Genomic DNA, 17,573 nt, shown 5'->3' on the forward strand with positions numbered 1-17,573 from the left:
GGTTTTCTAATTGGGTCCTCCTCAATTTTTTTGATGCAGATTCTTACTGTATTTGTTCCTATAAATAGAAGCAATTGTTGGGGCAAAATAGATTCTGGGGATGTCATTATTTTCAGAGATTCAAGCTATTGAAGCTCCTGAATTTTCAAAGAGGACTTTTGATGGGTATTGATGAATTTCCGACTGTTCTTGGGTATTATTTGCTTGATGGTGTTTGTTTTGAGATGTTTTGTTTGTTTGACAAAGCTGCAGGTTAGCTTTTGGTGTTCTATCTTTGAATTGTTTGAGTTAAACTTAACTTGCCACGCATTTGCAATTGAAGCTTTACATTGGGTGAAATCTCTCTCTCTCTCTGGTTGTAGTTCGATCATATTGTCAATGAAATCATATAACTAGCAGTGGTTCAATCATGCATGTTTACATAGATTACTATTAGATTGTCATGATAGTATCAGTTTGCGTATTAACATGTAAAATATCCTTTCTTCTTTGAACAAAATCTGATTGATACTAAAGAAAGATTGTCATGATAGTATTTTACATAGGGTCTCCCAACACATGTCCTTTCTTCTTTGAACAAAATCTGATAGATTCCAAACTAGATTTATTTATCAGTTTGGACTGTTCATATCATCGTATATATAAGTGGTTTTGGGTTTTAAACAAACCAGAGTTCTCTGGTATGTGCGTATTTCTGATTTGAAATTTACAATTAGATAGTATCTACCTTTTGCGTTTTATATGTAAATTTTATCATTGTTTTCTTTAGTTCTTTCAATTCCTATTCCACAAAAATAAAGAATATTTGTTTGACAAAATTTTTGGGCAATTGTGTTTCCAACAGTGTTTCCACCTTTATTTAATTTTCATGTTTGCTTAATCTGACTTACAGAGTTCTGATCTTTTGTTGCTTTTGGTTTTGCCTGCAGCAACTTTGTCTTCAATTGGATCAATTTACGAGTAGAGTGGCTTTTGTGTGATGTTCAGGTACCTGGTCAATATAGCTGTGTTGATATCTGCCATTGGGTTTTTGTGGTTGGATTTATAGATACAGCAAGTATTCAAAATCAAATCTCAATGTTCTTTCTGTTTTGGCTCTTCAGTTTTCTTTTATATGTTTGAAGTTGGCTGCTTTGATTTTAGGGTGTAGTGGCGATTTGGGATTTGGGATTGTAGTTTGATTCAGTCTCATTGCTATGAAAAGTATGGATTTCTAAAGACCTGGACAATAAAAAGTTCAGATATTGATCTTTTTTGATAGTCGGGTACCAAATGACCGGGACAATAAAAAGTTCAGATATTGTTTTGTGAATTTAACTCGATTAGATTTGTAGAATTTGTATGTAAGGTCCTCAGTCTTCTTTGTATTTGTACTACTCTTATAATTCTTATGTTAAGAATATTTCATATTTTCATAATGAGTTTTCCCGGCTAGGGATTAAGAAGAACTAAAGAAGACTTATTAGAGAACATATCTATATATTATTAAAAATTACTTTTAATTTATTGAGTTTCCAAGTATTATTAGCGCGCTGGTTTTCGGGACTTTGAACACTTTAATCAGGCATTATTGGCTAAGCAGTGTTGGCGCCTTTTCTTATTTCCAAACTCTTTGGTTGCTCAAGTTTATAAGGCTCGCTATTTTCATACTGGTGATTTCTTCACTGCTGGCGAAGGGCGGTCCTCGTCTTTTATTTGGAAATCATTATTATGGGGAAGGGAGTTGCTTGTAGAGGGATTACGTTGGAGAATTGGCAATGGTTGTTCTGTAAAGATTTACTCAGACTTTTGGCTGCCAACCAGGTTCTTATCCTTAATCAGTTCTTCACCCATGTTCTCATTTGATACTTGTGTTTCCTCTTTAATTACGCCGGACGGAACTTGGAATATTGGACTTCTATCCAATTGTTTCTCTGAGGTCGCACTTATTCTATCTATCCCATTACCTACCAGATTTGTGGATGATAAGCAAATTTGGCACTTTCATCCTTCAGGCAAATATTCTGTTAAGAGTGGCTATTGGGCTGCACAGGCTATTCAGGAACATTTGGCAGGTGATGAAGGATCTTCAATCTCTGTGATGGATAGCATTTGGAAGAATTTATGGAAGTTAGCTGTTCCGAATAAGATCAAATTGTTCTTATGGCGATGCCTTCATGCAATTCTTCCTTGTGCTGGTAACTTATTTTCTAGACATATTATCTCTTCTCCTGTGTGTGGACGTTGTAATCAACAATTTGAATCAGAAGTGCATGCTTTATGGTATTGCAAAGCAAGCAGCAGAAGTGTGGTTATTATCTCCTTTCTCTTCTTTGGTGGGTTCCTGGAAAGGAGGCTCTTTCAATGACTTCTTTCGCTATGCCACTAATGTCCTTTCTTCCTCGGAAATGCTACTTTCTATGTACATTAGTTGGAGTATTTGGAATGCCCGGAATGATTATATTATTTGCAATAAGTTGGTTGCTGCTCCTTTGGTGTTACAAAAAGCTCATAGGTTGATGGAGGATTTTGCTGGTGCTAATATTGGGAGTATTTTACCTAGTGGGCAGCAAAGAAACCTACAGCAACCTCCTTCAACACGTCCCAAATGGAGGAAGCCTGTTTTTCCTTTTGTGAAAATCAATGTTGATGGTGCAGTCGATTTGGAGAATGGGCGTAGGGGCTTAGGGGTTGTGATTCGTCGTTGGGATGGTTTTGTATTAGTGGTTGCTGTTAAGGGTTTAATTGGAAATTTCTCTCCAAGAGCAACAGAGCTTTATGCTGCATCTTTGGGTCTTCATTAAGCAAGGAATGGAGGGTACACTCATGTCTTGCTTGAGATGGATGCCAAAGAGGTTGTAGACTTCCTTAACTCTGCAGATGAAAGTTGGGCTGTTGATGGAGCTTTATTGAATGTAGTCAAATCTCTATTTTCTTATTTTGTTGTAATTAAGTGTGTTTTCTCACCCCGTGAATGTAATCAGGCGGCACATTTGGTAGCAAAATATGCCCTTATGTCCCTTGAATTCCATGTTTGGGTATGTCATAGCCCTTCTTAGCTAAATTATGTACTATCTTCAGAGGTATTAGACCTAATACCTCTGTGATTAAATAAAGTCTATTCCAACAAAAAAAAAAGTATTATTAGCGCGTCATAAATGTGATGCGCGCTATAACAATAACCACACAAAAATCTCTCGGGTGTGTACTCATTTAGTAACATAAGCAAAGAGGTCAAGAGAGAAGTCATTGGATTTGGTACTAGAACTACAATTGTATTGTACTTCTCTTACCATTCATATGTCAATCAGTTAATCACACTTCATAGTGAGTTTTTCCTTGCTAAGGATTAAAAGGAAGTGAGGAAGGCTTATGGGAGAACGTATCTATTGAGTTTCTAAGTGTTGTAATTTAATTAGGGTGTCACACATTAATGTGTTATGCAAGCTGAACATGGAAGAGAAAAAAAATACTATTACTTAGTTATTCAAGAGAGAATATGCACCACATATGAAGCATATATATATATATTTTTTTTTGAATAAAGGGCTGGTGCGGCTGTCCTCAAGCCTTGATTAATGAAACTGTCAAATACAAGGGGGGGGGGGGACATTGAGCCTAAACCCCTGATTACAATAAGCATCTAGAGTATTTTCCGAAATACTATCAGAAATCTCTACAGGAGACTTGTATTCCAACAAGCACCAACTAGCAAAGAGTGCACAAATAGCTACTCCATTTGCTTTAACATAGCAGTGACCTAGCGGAAAGATAACTCGATATGTAACCCGATTACAACATAGCATAATTACCAGCTTTAGCACAGCTTTCCTACTATGTTGCCGCCGAAAAATAAATCCGACGACACTTAGTCTCACCCTGCCACTAGGCGGCAGCGCCCATTTGACGAAGCAAATAACTCGCCGCCGACCTAGAGCAGACAAGGCACGTAGAGTGCATACACAGGCACATAGCCCGACTAGTCCTACACAATACATGTAGGATTTTATTGGTCGCATAAAGCGCATCCAACCTAAAGAACAAAAAAGTAAAAATACTTTAGAAAATAAGATAGCTTGGGCAGGACCCAAAACTTGGGCCCAAACCCTACATAGACCCATGAAGCAAGGAAATTCCAGCCACAGTTTAGGGCCCAGCCCAACTCTGATCCACAACGAGCCTTGGGTCGTCGCCCCCGAAACCGGATCGCCACCGCCTGAGATGGATTGCGCCCGCCTGCATCAGATCCTCCCCTGCGTCCGACCACCACCTGCGTCAAACCTCTGCAGAAGTCGGAGTATCCTCTGAATCGGAACGAGACCTGCAACAAATCGTCCCCAGCCACTGCTTCTCCAACCCAGTTGTCCAAAGACGCTGTTCGCATCCACCATCCTCGAGCAACCCGACTGCAGAGCGTCATCCAGGATCCGGCCTCCCATCTGACCCGCCACATCGTCCTGCCAGAGCTGTACAAAACCCACACCGCCACCGCAACAATCCCTGCCACCGGACTTCGAATGCTTCGATCTGAACCAAAAAAGCCTCGATCAAAGGAACTTCGATCACTTAGGAATAGATCTCGTCCGACGACAGCGTCCATAGACGCGCCGTCGGACAGAGGTAGAGAGCCTTTTCGAAAACCCTAGTCTCACCGTCCAGAGAGAGCGACAAATATTCTCCCTGTTGATATAGGTATCTCATATGAAGCATATATTAATGTACGTAAAAGAATTCCTGAGAATCACAAGAATAACAACAATATATGTTATTCACACAACAGATGAGATTCCAACCTCATGAACGAACTTAGATTCATGTACAGTCACACCTAGCTACAACCACAATAAAGCAAAAAAAATTAAACAAACAAGGATGAAAAACTTTAAATGGGATTTTCGTTCCTATAATCAAGTCTGTTGATTTGTTTGCTAATCATGCTTCCACTTGGGACATTGTATGGCAAAAGATACATAGGTCCGGAGTAAAAAAAAGAATCATGTCTCATCTTAAGGAGAATCACAGGGTAATTTTAGGTAAAATCAAAATTTTTGATAGAAATGATCTTAAAAAAAAAACAAAAAATTTGAGAATTAATGACATAATTGCCGAAATGCACCATGAACTTGGTTGAAATATTCAATTTCCACCATGACTTTGTAATTGCAAATATTTGCACCCTTAACTTGATATTAATTGTCAATCTACACCCTCTCTGTTAATTTTTCAATTCATCCATTTTTCTGTTAGTAGGTGACGTGGCAAGTATGAGACCCTCTGTCTGCTTATGTGGATGCCACATAGGCACCGTGTGGCAATTAAAACAAAATTTGAACAAAAATAAGTTTGAAAATAAAATATAAAAAAAAAAACCCTAACTTTTAGTTCCTCAACGTGTGAACCATCTCTCTCCCTACTTCTTCACTCCTCCTTAACCCACCATCAACCAAAACCTTGATTGCCTCTAAAATTCGTCTATTTTTATTTCTTCCAAATTTCGATCCGTTGCAATTGATTGAGGCCATTCTACAAATATCGTTTAATGTCTCATCGATGATGAAAGCGAAATTGTTGGCGGCGATGCTATGAGTAATCTTTGGGCTTGGTAGGGCTGTAAATAGGCTCAATACAGCTTGTGTTCGACTTGTATTCGTAAGATAAATGAGCTGAGCTTGAGCTCAATAATAAGCTCGACAAAATAACGAGCCGAGTTTGAACAATAATATATTCGGCTCGTCTAACTCATGAGTAGCTCGAGTTTGTTAAAACTCAACGTGTATTAAAACTCGACTCATGAAAATTTATAATATAAATAAAAATATAAAATTTTCTAATCTCCAATCTTTAATTTCTTTTTATTATCTTTCTTTTCAATTGGAAAAGAATCTGAGCATTTAAGTATAACATATTACAATAAAGTCAAAAGGGATTTGTGTGATGTTAAAGCTTAAAATGAGTTGTATGATCATTTCCTTGGGTTCCATATAATAAGCTCCCAGCCAGAAGTACATAGAATCGTGGCCGTTAAGTCTGGCTAAACTTACACCAGGAATAACTGTGTACCAAATTTGCTTTCAACCACCATGCTTGTACAGATATCATTCAGTTCTCTCACCCCCTTCAGTCAACATTGGTATATGCATATACTTAAAAGCTTGCTAGTAGAGATGTTTTAGTTTTGTGTACTTGATTTTATCTTTGAAACTTTGTAGAATAGTGGTTATTCCTTTCCTTCAGTACAATATGTAACAACTTTGGTTGAATTAGATCAGGAAATGCAGTAGATTTAGCTGTGGATTGATGGATGGAGTTTTTGAAATTAGTCCACATTAGATTCCTGTACGGTAGTGATAAAAAAAGATTAGATACTTGTTCCATTGCAGGAGCTAGAGGGTACCTGATGCCTTTTACTGCTTTTGAGCAGGCTGTTGCATCAGAAGTTTACTTTCAAAGAAATACTTATGAGCTTGCAAATGCTGCTGAGAAGACAGTGACTCTTCCTCTTGATAAGGGTTCTGATGAAGGAGCTGAGAGGCTAATGATGATGAGAGGCATGACAGCAAACAATTTTGACCCCATTAGATATTCTGGTAGGTGGTATGAAGTTGCTTCACTTAAACGTGGATTTGCTGGGCAAGGTCAGGAAGACTGTCATTGCACCCAGGTAAATGGAAATGGTATGTCTAGTTGTGAACTGATAAATGTGATGTTGAAATCTTGTTTTTGGAAATAATTTTGATATGCAGAGGAATTTACATTCTCCTGTTTTTTGTACCGGACATGACTGCAGTTACAAGTTGCGAGAAATCTCTTTCTTATCTTATTCTTATTGTTTTTATACATGTTCTTTCAGTCAAAACCTTAACCACTTACTTCTAACTGTAAAAAAATTTCAACTTACTCATTTCAGGGTGTGTATACCTCAATCCTGGTTAGTTGTTTTTACATGTGGGGGGATTAGGCTACATTGTTTCTGTTTTGGTGATTGTCTCCTCGGATTTACCTGTGGGTTGTTTGAGTTGAATACATCTTTTGTTCTATCCTCGGACTGTGAATCTGTGAGTCTTCATTTGAAAATTGAAATTGCTTTGTGGGTTGTGGCTTCTTTGGTTAATTGATTATATGCAGCTAAGCAGCTTGATCAGTTTTTTTTTAATTATAATTTATATGCTTGATTGCTTGGCTGCTTCATTGAAAGACAGAGAGTGATGGAAATTGCTTTGTGGCCTTGTGGCTTGTTTGATTAATGAATAATGATTATATATTTATATGAGTCTGTGTCTCTGTGTATGAAAGACACAAATGGTCAAATGGAATTGGTCAATTGGATTGGATAATTATGTTTGGTCATGGAAATGTTTGGCCAATTGGTTAAACTTTCTCACCTTTGTTTGGTTAGGTCACTAATTGTTTCTTCAGTTGGCAAGCTAAAGATCCATCTATACATCTAAAATAGTTAGAACATACTTTATCGTGTCAGCAATATATAACACACACACACGTTTTGTTCTTTCTGTACGTATGGATATTGTTTCATGAGATGTATTACTTAATTGCAAATATGTTAGGTTTAGATATATTCATGCCAAAAACAAGATAGGCTTTCTAGATAAATGCATTATCTCATAAGCAAGTTAGTTGATATGTGTTTGGTTTGTATTAAATGTTGAGGTTCCAAAAATTTTACCATATCAAAAGCAAATTTATCTATGAACTTCATGTCATGCTTGTTCTTTCTCAATTTCTTTTAGCTCTCTTTACAAGCATTAACTATTTTGCTGGTTAATTTTGACAGTGATAATGTTTATAGAATGCGAAAGTTAGTTGGTTTGAATTTAATGTGATTATATCCAACGCAGGGTTTGATGTCATCTTCAGAATCTAGTGAAGATGGAGGAAATGAAGTGTTCTGATTACCAGTTTTCCAGTACATTAACTATATGTAATTTAATTTTGTAAATTTATGTATTTGAACATTGGTGAAGATATATAAAATTGATGTTAAGAAGTAATTTGATGGAACTTTTCCTTTGTATCACTTTCTTCCCTAAAATAAAAATTTTAAAAAATTCTAGCATGCAAATTTTGTATGCTAGATTTTTTTTTTAATTAATAATTCACAATTTGCCGTCGCAAATATCAATGGCGACGCCACCATTGCCGTCGCAAATATCAATGGCGACGCCACCAACGACATCGGCAAAATTGCCGTCGCCATTGGTCTTTTGCGACGGCAAATTGGCTTTCCGCGACGGCGTTGCGCCGTGGCAATTTGAATTCTTTTTTGTAGTGTGATTAGTCATCAAATTTGGATTATTATTTTAAATTTACTTTCTTCCTTTTTTTATTTTTTTTTAAATTGAAAGTCAAATGAGCCAAGACAAGCCTGCTCAAACTCGAGCTCGTCCAATAAATTGAGCCGAGTCGAGCCGAGCCTAGCTCGAGTTTAAGAAAAATATTAAAGCCGAGCCGAGTTTGAGCATGGAAAAAAAGAATTCAAGCTTTAGCCCGGCTCGAGCTCGATAAAAAAACAAATGAGCCGAACATGATCACATTGGTATTCGCTCTGGCTCGGCTCATTTACATCCCTAGAGTTCAATTAGGAAAATTCAGCTTTCAATAATCTGGGTTTCCCTATAATTTTGTATGTATGGATTTGGGTTAATTTGTCATGTGTTGATCTTTGTGTCATAGGTTGGCACATTTTGCTAGTCTAGATCATGTTATGGATCTTTGTTTAGATGAGGCTCCTGCTCTTATACAGGATGTTCTCTATGAGGATAATTGTAAGGCAATTATGCTTACTTGGGGTTCAGGTATTACGTCCCCCCCCCCGGTGCAGCAAAATTTATTTAATAATATAAATAACAAGCGTAGGGCTGAGTCTCCCAGTTAGGCTGGGTTCCAAACCCTAATTCAATATATATATATATATAATAACATATGTAAAATTGTAACCAAGCATCTCCCTTTGGTTTCATTCCCGATTCATAATCGGAAAGTTTTCTAGTCCTATCTGACACAGACATGATATGACTATAAACACAAATAGTGAATGGTTGGGTAGATAGGAGTTCATGTCAAGACCATCTCTAACGAAGAGGTCTTTTGCCAGATGGACAAGGCAATGGTAGGAAATGACATAGCAACTCAACTCCAACAAATCTGTCAAATCCTACGTGGATTTGATATATCAAACCAATCTGTCAAATTTGACAGTTCTCCCCAACTCTGTCAAATTTTTCTTTTCTCCCTCTTTCCTTATGTTCTCATCTCTCTCTCTCTCTCTCTCTCTCTCTCTCTCTCTCTCTCTCGTCTTACCCAGAACAAATCCACTCATGACCAACTTTCATGAATCATTCTCCCATTCTCGTCTCTCTATTTCTTCCTAGTAGGAAGTTCCTACCATACCAGAAACAACTATGGCAAACATTCATGAATTTCTAACAAATATTCGCAAAGTCCAATTTAGATATGAGATTTGGGGTTGTTGATTTAATGGAGATAAGCAAAATCATGAACATCTTACACCCAAAGGCATATCAAAATGAATCCCAATAATTCGATCTCTTTCTACTTCTTCTGTTAATTGGGCTTTGCTTGTGTCTGTCTTTATTGCAAAGTCAAGCTAAGCTCTTTCCTGATCAAGACTCAAACTTTGATCTTTCTTTCTCTGTTTTAATGCTTTTTGCAAATCTTGGTATGAGCATAAAAAGGGAGAAATTTTGGTTTTGGGTTGGTTTGCTTTTTGTTTGTCTGAGAAGAAGAAGAAGACAGAGAGTTTCTGCACCAGACAAAAGAAGGGGTTGAGTTGGGTTGGATTAGGCAAATGGGTTGGAGGTGAAGTCCACAAACTGTTATTTGCCACATCATCTGTCAAATTCAAATTTGACCCAAAATTTTTGACATCTCTGCTGGAGATGCTCTTATTACATATCTTATCAACTAAAAATATGCCTTGGTCATATTATTTGTCATATCAAATTGAGTTTCTAATTATATATTAACTGTGTATCTTGTTCAAGTAGTCTCTCATAGTCTCAAGCTTTCCCCAATCTACTAATAAAAAATTGAAGACTAACAAACAAGTTTGTGGGATCCTTATCCTATCTGCAATCACACACCCACTGTATGTCTTAATTTTTGATTCAATTGGTTACATTTCTTCTTGTTTATGTTTTGGTATTATTTTTTGTTGTTTCTTTTGAGGAGTTTTAGCTTCGTGTCCCTCTTATGTGTTATCTATTTTGTATAATAATTTTTAATTTGTCATGAAAATGAGAAAGAAAGTAGTGTCACATAGTGTTCAACCAAATATAAAATTATGTAAATGGTTAAATACTGTTTAGTCTTTGAACTTTTGCCCAAAAAACACTTCAGTCTCTGACCTCTAATTTCACACATTTAGTCCTTGTACTCTCAACTTTTGAACCAATAGGTCTATTCCGTTACTCTCCGTCCAAAAATTCCGTTAAATTGCTGACGTGACATTTTTTCTGCATCAAAATGTCTATTATACCCTCACTCTTTTTTTTTAATTAATTTTTTCTCTCTCTTTTTTTTTTTTCCTTTTTTTTTTTTTTTTTTTTTTTTTTTTTTTTCTGTTTATCTCTTCTTCTCTCTCACCTCCAAAGAAGAATTTGATCTCGGAAAACCCTTCAACGACTCCCTACTCACCCTCCACTACTACCGAGTCCGAATCCATGCCCCAATCCCCACCGTCACCACCAATGCCGCTGCTCCGCCGCCCAAATCCCTGCTCCCCAAAACAAGATCAAATCTTGTCCCTCTGTCACCTTTCCCAGACCATTCGTTGCCCTTCCCAGATTCTTCAATTGAGTTCGAATTGAAATTGAATGAAATTGACAATGGCTTGTGGTGAAGGAGGTAGAGCAATTGGGCGGTGGTGGTCAGGACCGGCCATGAGGACTGCCATGTCAGGCAACAGTCTCAGGCCACCGGTTCCCGGGGGCCTCCGATTTGTCTACTTAGTCAAAGGATACTATATCTATATTTATTGAAACCATGATATTGAAGTGAAACATCAGCCTAACGGTTATGGGTAGTCTTTTTGTTGTTTTTTCCACTCAACCAAGGTTCGAGACCCAGCTTCAGTTGCTGGGCTAGAATATTTTTTTACATTGAACTTTTCTTCATCTTTATAATCTATTCAAAGTCGCTAGCCTAGAGTTTTTTTTTTTTGGGTCCAAATATACTACTTATTTAATTAATGGAAAAAAGAAATACACATTGAACTTTTTCTTTTCTTCTTTGTTTTGTCCAAATACACAATAGAATAAACCAATATGAATAAAGTGTTACTAGTTACCTAAAAAAAGTTACTTGAACACCCTTTAATGTCTATTTATACGAGATCATATTCGCCTCAGGCCACACAAATTTCATAACCGGCCCTGGTGGTGGTGGGTCGAGGGGAAGTAGGCCGTAGGTGCAGGAGGTGAGGGAGACGATGTGGTGGCTCAAGGCGGAGACCTTGGTGATTTAAGCTTTGGATTGGAAAACCGAAACGATGTTTTGGGTAATTTTGGTTGCTAAGAACAGTGAGAGAGAGAGAGAGAGAGAGAGAGAGAGAGGACCTTGGTGAAGCGAGGAGTGGAGGAGACGTGGCTTGAAGAAGAAGAAGAAGAGGGGAAAAGCTTAGGGTTCCGCAAAGATCGGGAAGAAGAGATGGCCAAATGATACACCTTACTCAAAGAAGATGAAGTAGCTTCTGGTAATTCATATTCCAAACTCAAATCCTCATTCTTTATCAAATTGTTCCTAATTGATTGAATTTATAGCTGCTGATGTTGAATTTGAGACACCTCTGAAAATTGTGGAGTAACCGGACCCTATTCTGAGAGCAAAGAATAAGAGAATTGAATCGTTTGATGAAAATTTGAAGAAATTAGTGGAGGAAATGTTTGATATAATGTACAAGTAAGTTGTGATCATTTGGTGTTTGGTGATTGGGATTAGAAAGATTCAAGCTTTGAGAAATGGTTGCTGTTATTAACAGGAGTTATTGTTGTTGTTGGCTTGGTTTTTTTTTTTTTTTTACACAGAATTGATGGCATTGGGCTCTCGGCGCCGCAAGTTGGAATCAATGTGCGGTTGATGGTGTTCAATCCAGTTGGCGAGCACGGTGAATGGGTTGGAGAAGGAGGGGGTTGTGGTTGTGTAGAGATTTCTAGAGGTGAGAGAGAGAAGAAGAGATAAACAGAAAAAGAAAAGAGGGAAAAAAAAACAGAGAGAGAGAAAAAAAATTAATTAAAAAAAAGAGTGAGGGTATAATAGACATTTTGATGCAAAAAAAGCCACGTCAGCAATTTAACGAAGTTTTTGGAAGGAGAATAACGGAATGGACCTATTGGTTCAAAATTTGAGAGTAAAAGGGCTAAACGTGTGAAATTAGAAGGCCAATGACTGAAGTGTTTTTAGGGCAAAAGTTCCAGGACTAAACATGTGAAATGAACGAAATGTAAATAAGTTAGTTTTTCATGGCAAGCTTACACAATTAATTAAGCAAATATGATATAGATCATAGATGAAATATTGGAGACATATATTATTATAATTGTGCCCGTAGACTTGGACATTTCCAATATTTTTTGTTTCACTTACATTTTATTACATGACACACCTCTTAATTAAACAGCAAAATAGACAACAATGGGGCTCCTGACTTGGAAAGCACCATCATCCCACACCAAAGACGCAGAGACTAGATTTGATTTCTCAATCGGTCCTTTTATAGTGACAACAAAAGATTTCTTTTGCCCGAGAGATGTGAACGATAGCACACTTGGATTCACATTGATTTTGAGTCCCAATGGAGCCACTACTTTAGCTCTGTATGTGGACTTTGACGATCCAACATTAGTGACAGTCCTATGGAAGACCCCATTGACAAATTTCGGATCCTTGATGGAAAGGGCAAAAGAAGGATAGTTCATGTCATTAGCTGTTCCATTATTAGATTTTGATGAGCAACTAGTCTTGTCCCTGGTTATGGCTTGCAATAGTTTACCACTGTATCCTTGTGAACACAAAAAATTTATGTAGTCTTGTTCATCAAGATCGTACACCAAACCAGGATATGGCGCCCTAGAAGGGTTTATTAGGCCAGCTCCGTATGCAAATTCAGCGTCAGGGCTAGTTTTGGCACTCATGGGTTTAGCTGCAAAAGAATGGAAATACATAAGAATTTCTATATCTTTTTATAATTGGTTTGATAACTAGTCCAATATTCTGCAACATAACACTACTTTCCCACAAGAGATGAAAACTCTTCTTTGCAAAGTATAAAAACAAACCAGTAGTGATGAGAGCTGATTGGATAGCAGCCGTTGACCATTTAGGGTGAAATGATTTGACATATGCAGCTATGGCCGTAGCATGGGGGCATGCCATTGATGTCCCGGTATCTATATAGTATCCAGCTCTACCGCCACCACTACTTGGGGGATATGCTGCCAGAATGTAAGTTCCTGGAGCCGCTAAATCTGGCTGCAAGGCCATATATTGATATGTAACTGTTAAACATGCATGTTCTACTTCATCGATCACTTGTAATATCATTCCTATAGCTTGAGCCTAAATATACAATTAATATTTCATTATGAATCAAGTCACCTTGAGAATGTTGGGATTGATCGGATTTGGGCCCCTCGATGAGTAGGAGGGCACGTATGGAGCCAATACATCACTAATCTCTTCACTTTTCCATATAGTTGCAGTTGCGTTCCTATAAAAATCAAGATTAATTAACATGCATATCCTAATGCCAACTGTTAAGCTTCTTAGTTCCTTAATAGTTACCTTGTTGAATTTATGTATTTGTAAATGTCGCTGTTTTCTTCCAACCCGACGAAAGATGCAGGCACGGGATAAGGGCCAAGCTGTTCATCGTCGACTTTTTTTCCCGTCAGAACAATTCCGGCTGCACCACCCAATATGGCCCCATCCCCAGCCCCATCCATAGGGCCATCACACAACACAATTTTACCTTTGATCAAATCTTCTTCTAAGGCATCTCTTACACAAAACCTGTAATTAATTTAGTAACATGATATATCATATCCAGGTTTGGGAATGGTCACATTTTGGGATGATAATTAGGGTAAGCTTCAACAGATTGAACAACAAGAACCAATTAAGTTTGAAACAATATTTACCCGAATTTTTTTGTTTCGAGTAAAGAATTTTAACCCGAGCTTAATAAGTCATTAATGGATGAAGTCCTAATTGAAAGATCAATACCTAGAGATACTCCCGTCAGCACCTGCTTTTGTATTGGGCGCGTCTCCACCATAAATTAAAGGATAGAATTTACCCCGGAGGCCATATATGTTTGGTAAAAGTCCCTGATACGTAGTTAATATACAAACAAAAGTTACTAGTTAGAAATGTAGAGAAGTACTAATTAATCGTAAGTAGCAGTTGCGAAGCTAGATTTAATTAATTACCTTATAGATTTTACCGTTGCCCAATTGAACCTTGGTGATGAATTGGCGGTTTATGGTGGTAGCAGCCACAGAAAGTTGCCATGGTGCAAAGTTTGTCACAGTTTTTGCGCCCGGACCTTCGTTACCAGCGGCCATGGAAACTAATATCCCATTTCCAGTAGCGTGAAATGACCCAATTGCAAATGGATCATTCAAATAATCAACTGGAATAGTGCCCCCGACGGAAACAGAGAGAATGTCTACACCGTCAGCAATGGCATCATCGAATGCGGCTAGAAGATCAGCATCGTCACAACTGGCACTATTGCCCCAACATGCTTTGTACACAGCAATACGCGCTGATGGCACCCCTCCTCTTACTGTTCCCGACCCTAAACCATTAAAGCTCGCCTTGATCACTGTGTTCCCAGCTGCTGTTGATGCGGTGTGAGTTCCATGACCGTTTGAGTCTCTTGGAGACTCAACATCTTCTTTGAATGATTGAGAAGCACGATAATATTTTGCTCCGATGATTTTACTGTTGAGATTTCAGTAAATAAATCCATATTAGCTAGTACAAAAAGTCATTAATTTATTTAGTGACATGCATGTTAGAACGGATCGATTAGTTAGCATACTTGTTACAAGTAAGATTTCCATTGCCTTGACATTTGCCTTTCCATTTCTTAGGTGGGGGACCAAAACCAGCATCACTAAAGCTGTCCGACTCTGGCCAAATTCCACTGTCTATCACACCAACAATGATATCCCTTTCAAGGGCGCCTCTTTTAAATGTTTCTGGAAACCCAAGAAAGTTCCATGACTTTGTTGTTTTGACGCTCCTCTGTTTGCTTGGGAAGACAGACACTACATCATATATATATATATATTTATATGTACATGTGTGTGTGTGTGTGTGTGTATATATATATCACATGTATATATTAATTCTTGTTAAGAGTATACGTCGAAGTCAACACACAGATGGTCAAGATAAAAGTATGATCAAAATTATCAAACCCTCAATAAAAATGAGTCATCTCTACATCAACACGTGTTGATCAGCTATGGGAGCAGTTAGCAGTATCAGTTACCATGGCTTAGTAATCGAGTCGGTATAAAAAGGAAGATCGCGATTCATCATTTTACTGAGTGAGAGTTAGCAATATATTGTACAATTACCCAGAAAAATTACCAATACCGGTTCTTTATCGTCTTCATCTTTCTTCTTCTTCCTTCTTTAATTTGTTTAGCTAGTTCTTTCATTTTCATCATCAATTCCAGAATTTCAGAAAGAGGCCTTTTCAGGTGAGGGAGAGAAGGATGAGAGAGAAATTACGAAGCACCATGAGAGAGAGAAGGAGAGCTCTTCAGGTTTCGGAAAACGAAAATCGGCTTATACCAGTCCCCTTCCTCCCTCACCCGGTAGAGAAGACGAAGAAAAGAACCCCCCCAAGATTAAAAAATAAAAACAAGAAAAATGGATTGCTTGCCTATTGTCAAAATACACCACCGAATCATGAAGTGTGGCACATTGATTATGGAGCAACAAACCATATGACCTCCAACAGCAATCACTATGCAGAAATTCTTATATCTTGAAGACACATCATTATGCAGAAATTCTTATATCTTGAAGACACATCACTATGCAGCAATTCTTACATCTGCAGTTCCGCATTTACTTATCCCTGTTGGTACCCCCGAGTAGTCAAGTACTAGTTTGTGGGGGGATGTTAAGAGTTTATGTCGAAGTCAACAGAGATGGTCAAGATAAAAGAATGATCAAAATGATCAAAGCCTCAGTAAAAAAAAGGGGTCATCTCTACAGCAACACGTGTTGATCAGCAAGACCAGTTGTCATGGGCTTAATAATCAAGTCCGTATAAAAAGGGTGATTCATCATTTTACTGAGTGAGAGTTAGCAATTGTACAATTGCCCAGAAAAATTACCAATACCCCTTCTTCACGGTCTTCATCTTTCTTCTTCTTCCGTTTTCGTTTAGCCAGTTCTTTCATTTTCATCATCAATACCAGAATTTAGCTATTATAATTTTTATACGTACACTACGCCATCTATTCCCTTACGAATAGTAAGATTTATTCAATGCAAAGGTAGGGTTGCAGCAGTACCAATCATTTTTTGTGCTTCTTGCTCTGTGAGCATTGCAACAAATCCATTGAAACTTCTCTTATAGCTGTGAAGAAGCAGATCTTCATGTGCAATATCAATGTTGCTATTGTCAACTACGTCTTGTAGCATATTCACATGAAGATCAGGTAATATGGGTACCCCGTTCTTTGGCTTGTCGCCCATATACACAATATAAGCCTGCATCAAATTGCAAGATCCACGTTAAGTGAGATGGAACTTTCAAAATCAATGCAAAGTGATATGATCTAAAGTTTTAATATCAAATGCATAAGCTAATGTAAGTTAATTTGGATTATTAGGACTAATAGAACTTGAGAGATATACCTTTCGGGCATCCTGAGCAGCTGAGTGAGTAACATCGACAACAAGCAGTAGAATACTGCAAATGAGGCTGAGAAAGAGAAAGCATCGAAGAGCCATACTATTACTATGTATGTTGCTACGAGCTAGAGCCTGTAAAGGGCATTGCTCTCATAGTCTCATCCAAGAACTTCAAACATGTATTTATAGCGGGAATTGTTCGAGCAAATATAAGGTGAAAAGTAAAGCTTCAAAGCTCAAACTTTTTCATATAAGCTAGTCAACAGTTTAAGGCTTCTGGATGCATGTGATTTTATTCAAAACAATAGTAAATATCGTGGATTTCATTAAAAATAGAATAAACCCAAAAACGGTTCTTAATAAAATGGAGGTGCTGCAACATAAAATTATGGGATAATTGACCATTTTCCATCCACATTTAGCAAAGACGATTGAATATCAAAGGATAAAAGCTCATACAAGATAAGATAAATTTGCATTTATGGAAATTTAATAATAACTTTTGGAACCAAGTCAACCAACAATTATATATATGATTTACTTTTTTTTTTTTGGTCAAGAGAAGTTTTATATATAAATATAAATACTTATATTTACCCTATATGATTTACCCTATATGATTTACTTAAGAGAAGTTTTATATATAAATACTTAATACACATCCCTCTTTTTCG

General features: G+C 37.4%; 1 protein-coding gene across 2 annotated transcripts; it reads right to left on the bottom strand.

The window, feature by feature from the left end:
* Window positions 1-12,513: 12,513 nt before the first annotated feature.
* On the bottom strand, window positions 12,514-17,152 carry LOC133713490 (cucumisin-like). Of its 2 annotated transcripts, none has more exons than XM_062139529.1 (9): window positions 16,903-17,152; window positions 16,557-16,755; window positions 15,062-15,221; window positions 14,445-14,961; window positions 14,239-14,342; window positions 13,798-14,025; window positions 13,612-13,723; window positions 13,293-13,485; window positions 12,514-13,156 (listed from the first exon to the last, which is right to left on the bottom strand). In XM_062139529.1, the coding sequence occupies exons 1-9, from the start codon at window positions 16,996-16,998 to the stop codon at window positions 12,627-12,629; spliced, it is 2,139 nt and encodes a 712-aa protein (XP_061995513.1). In that variant the 5' UTR covers window positions 16,999-17,152; the 3' UTR covers window positions 12,514-12,626. The 2 variants fall into 2 exon arrangements, with proteins under 2 accessions (XP_061995513.1, XP_061995511.1); XM_062139527.1 differs by having other exon boundaries at window positions 15,062-15,290.
* Window positions 17,153-17,573: the final 421 nt, after the last annotated feature.

The sequence above is a fragment of the Rosa rugosa genome, chromosome 6 (genome assembly GCF_958449725.1).
Source record: "Rosa rugosa chromosome 6, drRosRugo1.1, whole genome shotgun sequence".
In the NCBI taxonomy this organism is placed as follows: domain Eukaryota; kingdom Viridiplantae; phylum Streptophyta; class Magnoliopsida; order Rosales; family Rosaceae; genus Rosa; species Rosa rugosa.

Excerpts from the sequence above, each read along its gene's own strand:
- LOC133713490 (XM_062139527.1), bottom strand. The coding sequence starts at position 16,998 with ATGGCTCTTCGATGCTTTCTCTTTCTCAGCCTCATTTGCAGTATTCTA. Across the intron at positions 16,756-16,902 it reads CTGCTCAGGATGCCCGAAAG|GCTTATATTGTGTATATGGG; the intron begins GTATATCTCTCA and ends AATTTGATGCAG. Across the intron at positions 14,962-15,061 it reads GGAAATCTTACTTGTAACAA|TAAAATCATCGGAGCAAAAT; the intron begins GTATGCTAACTA and ends AAATCTCAACAG.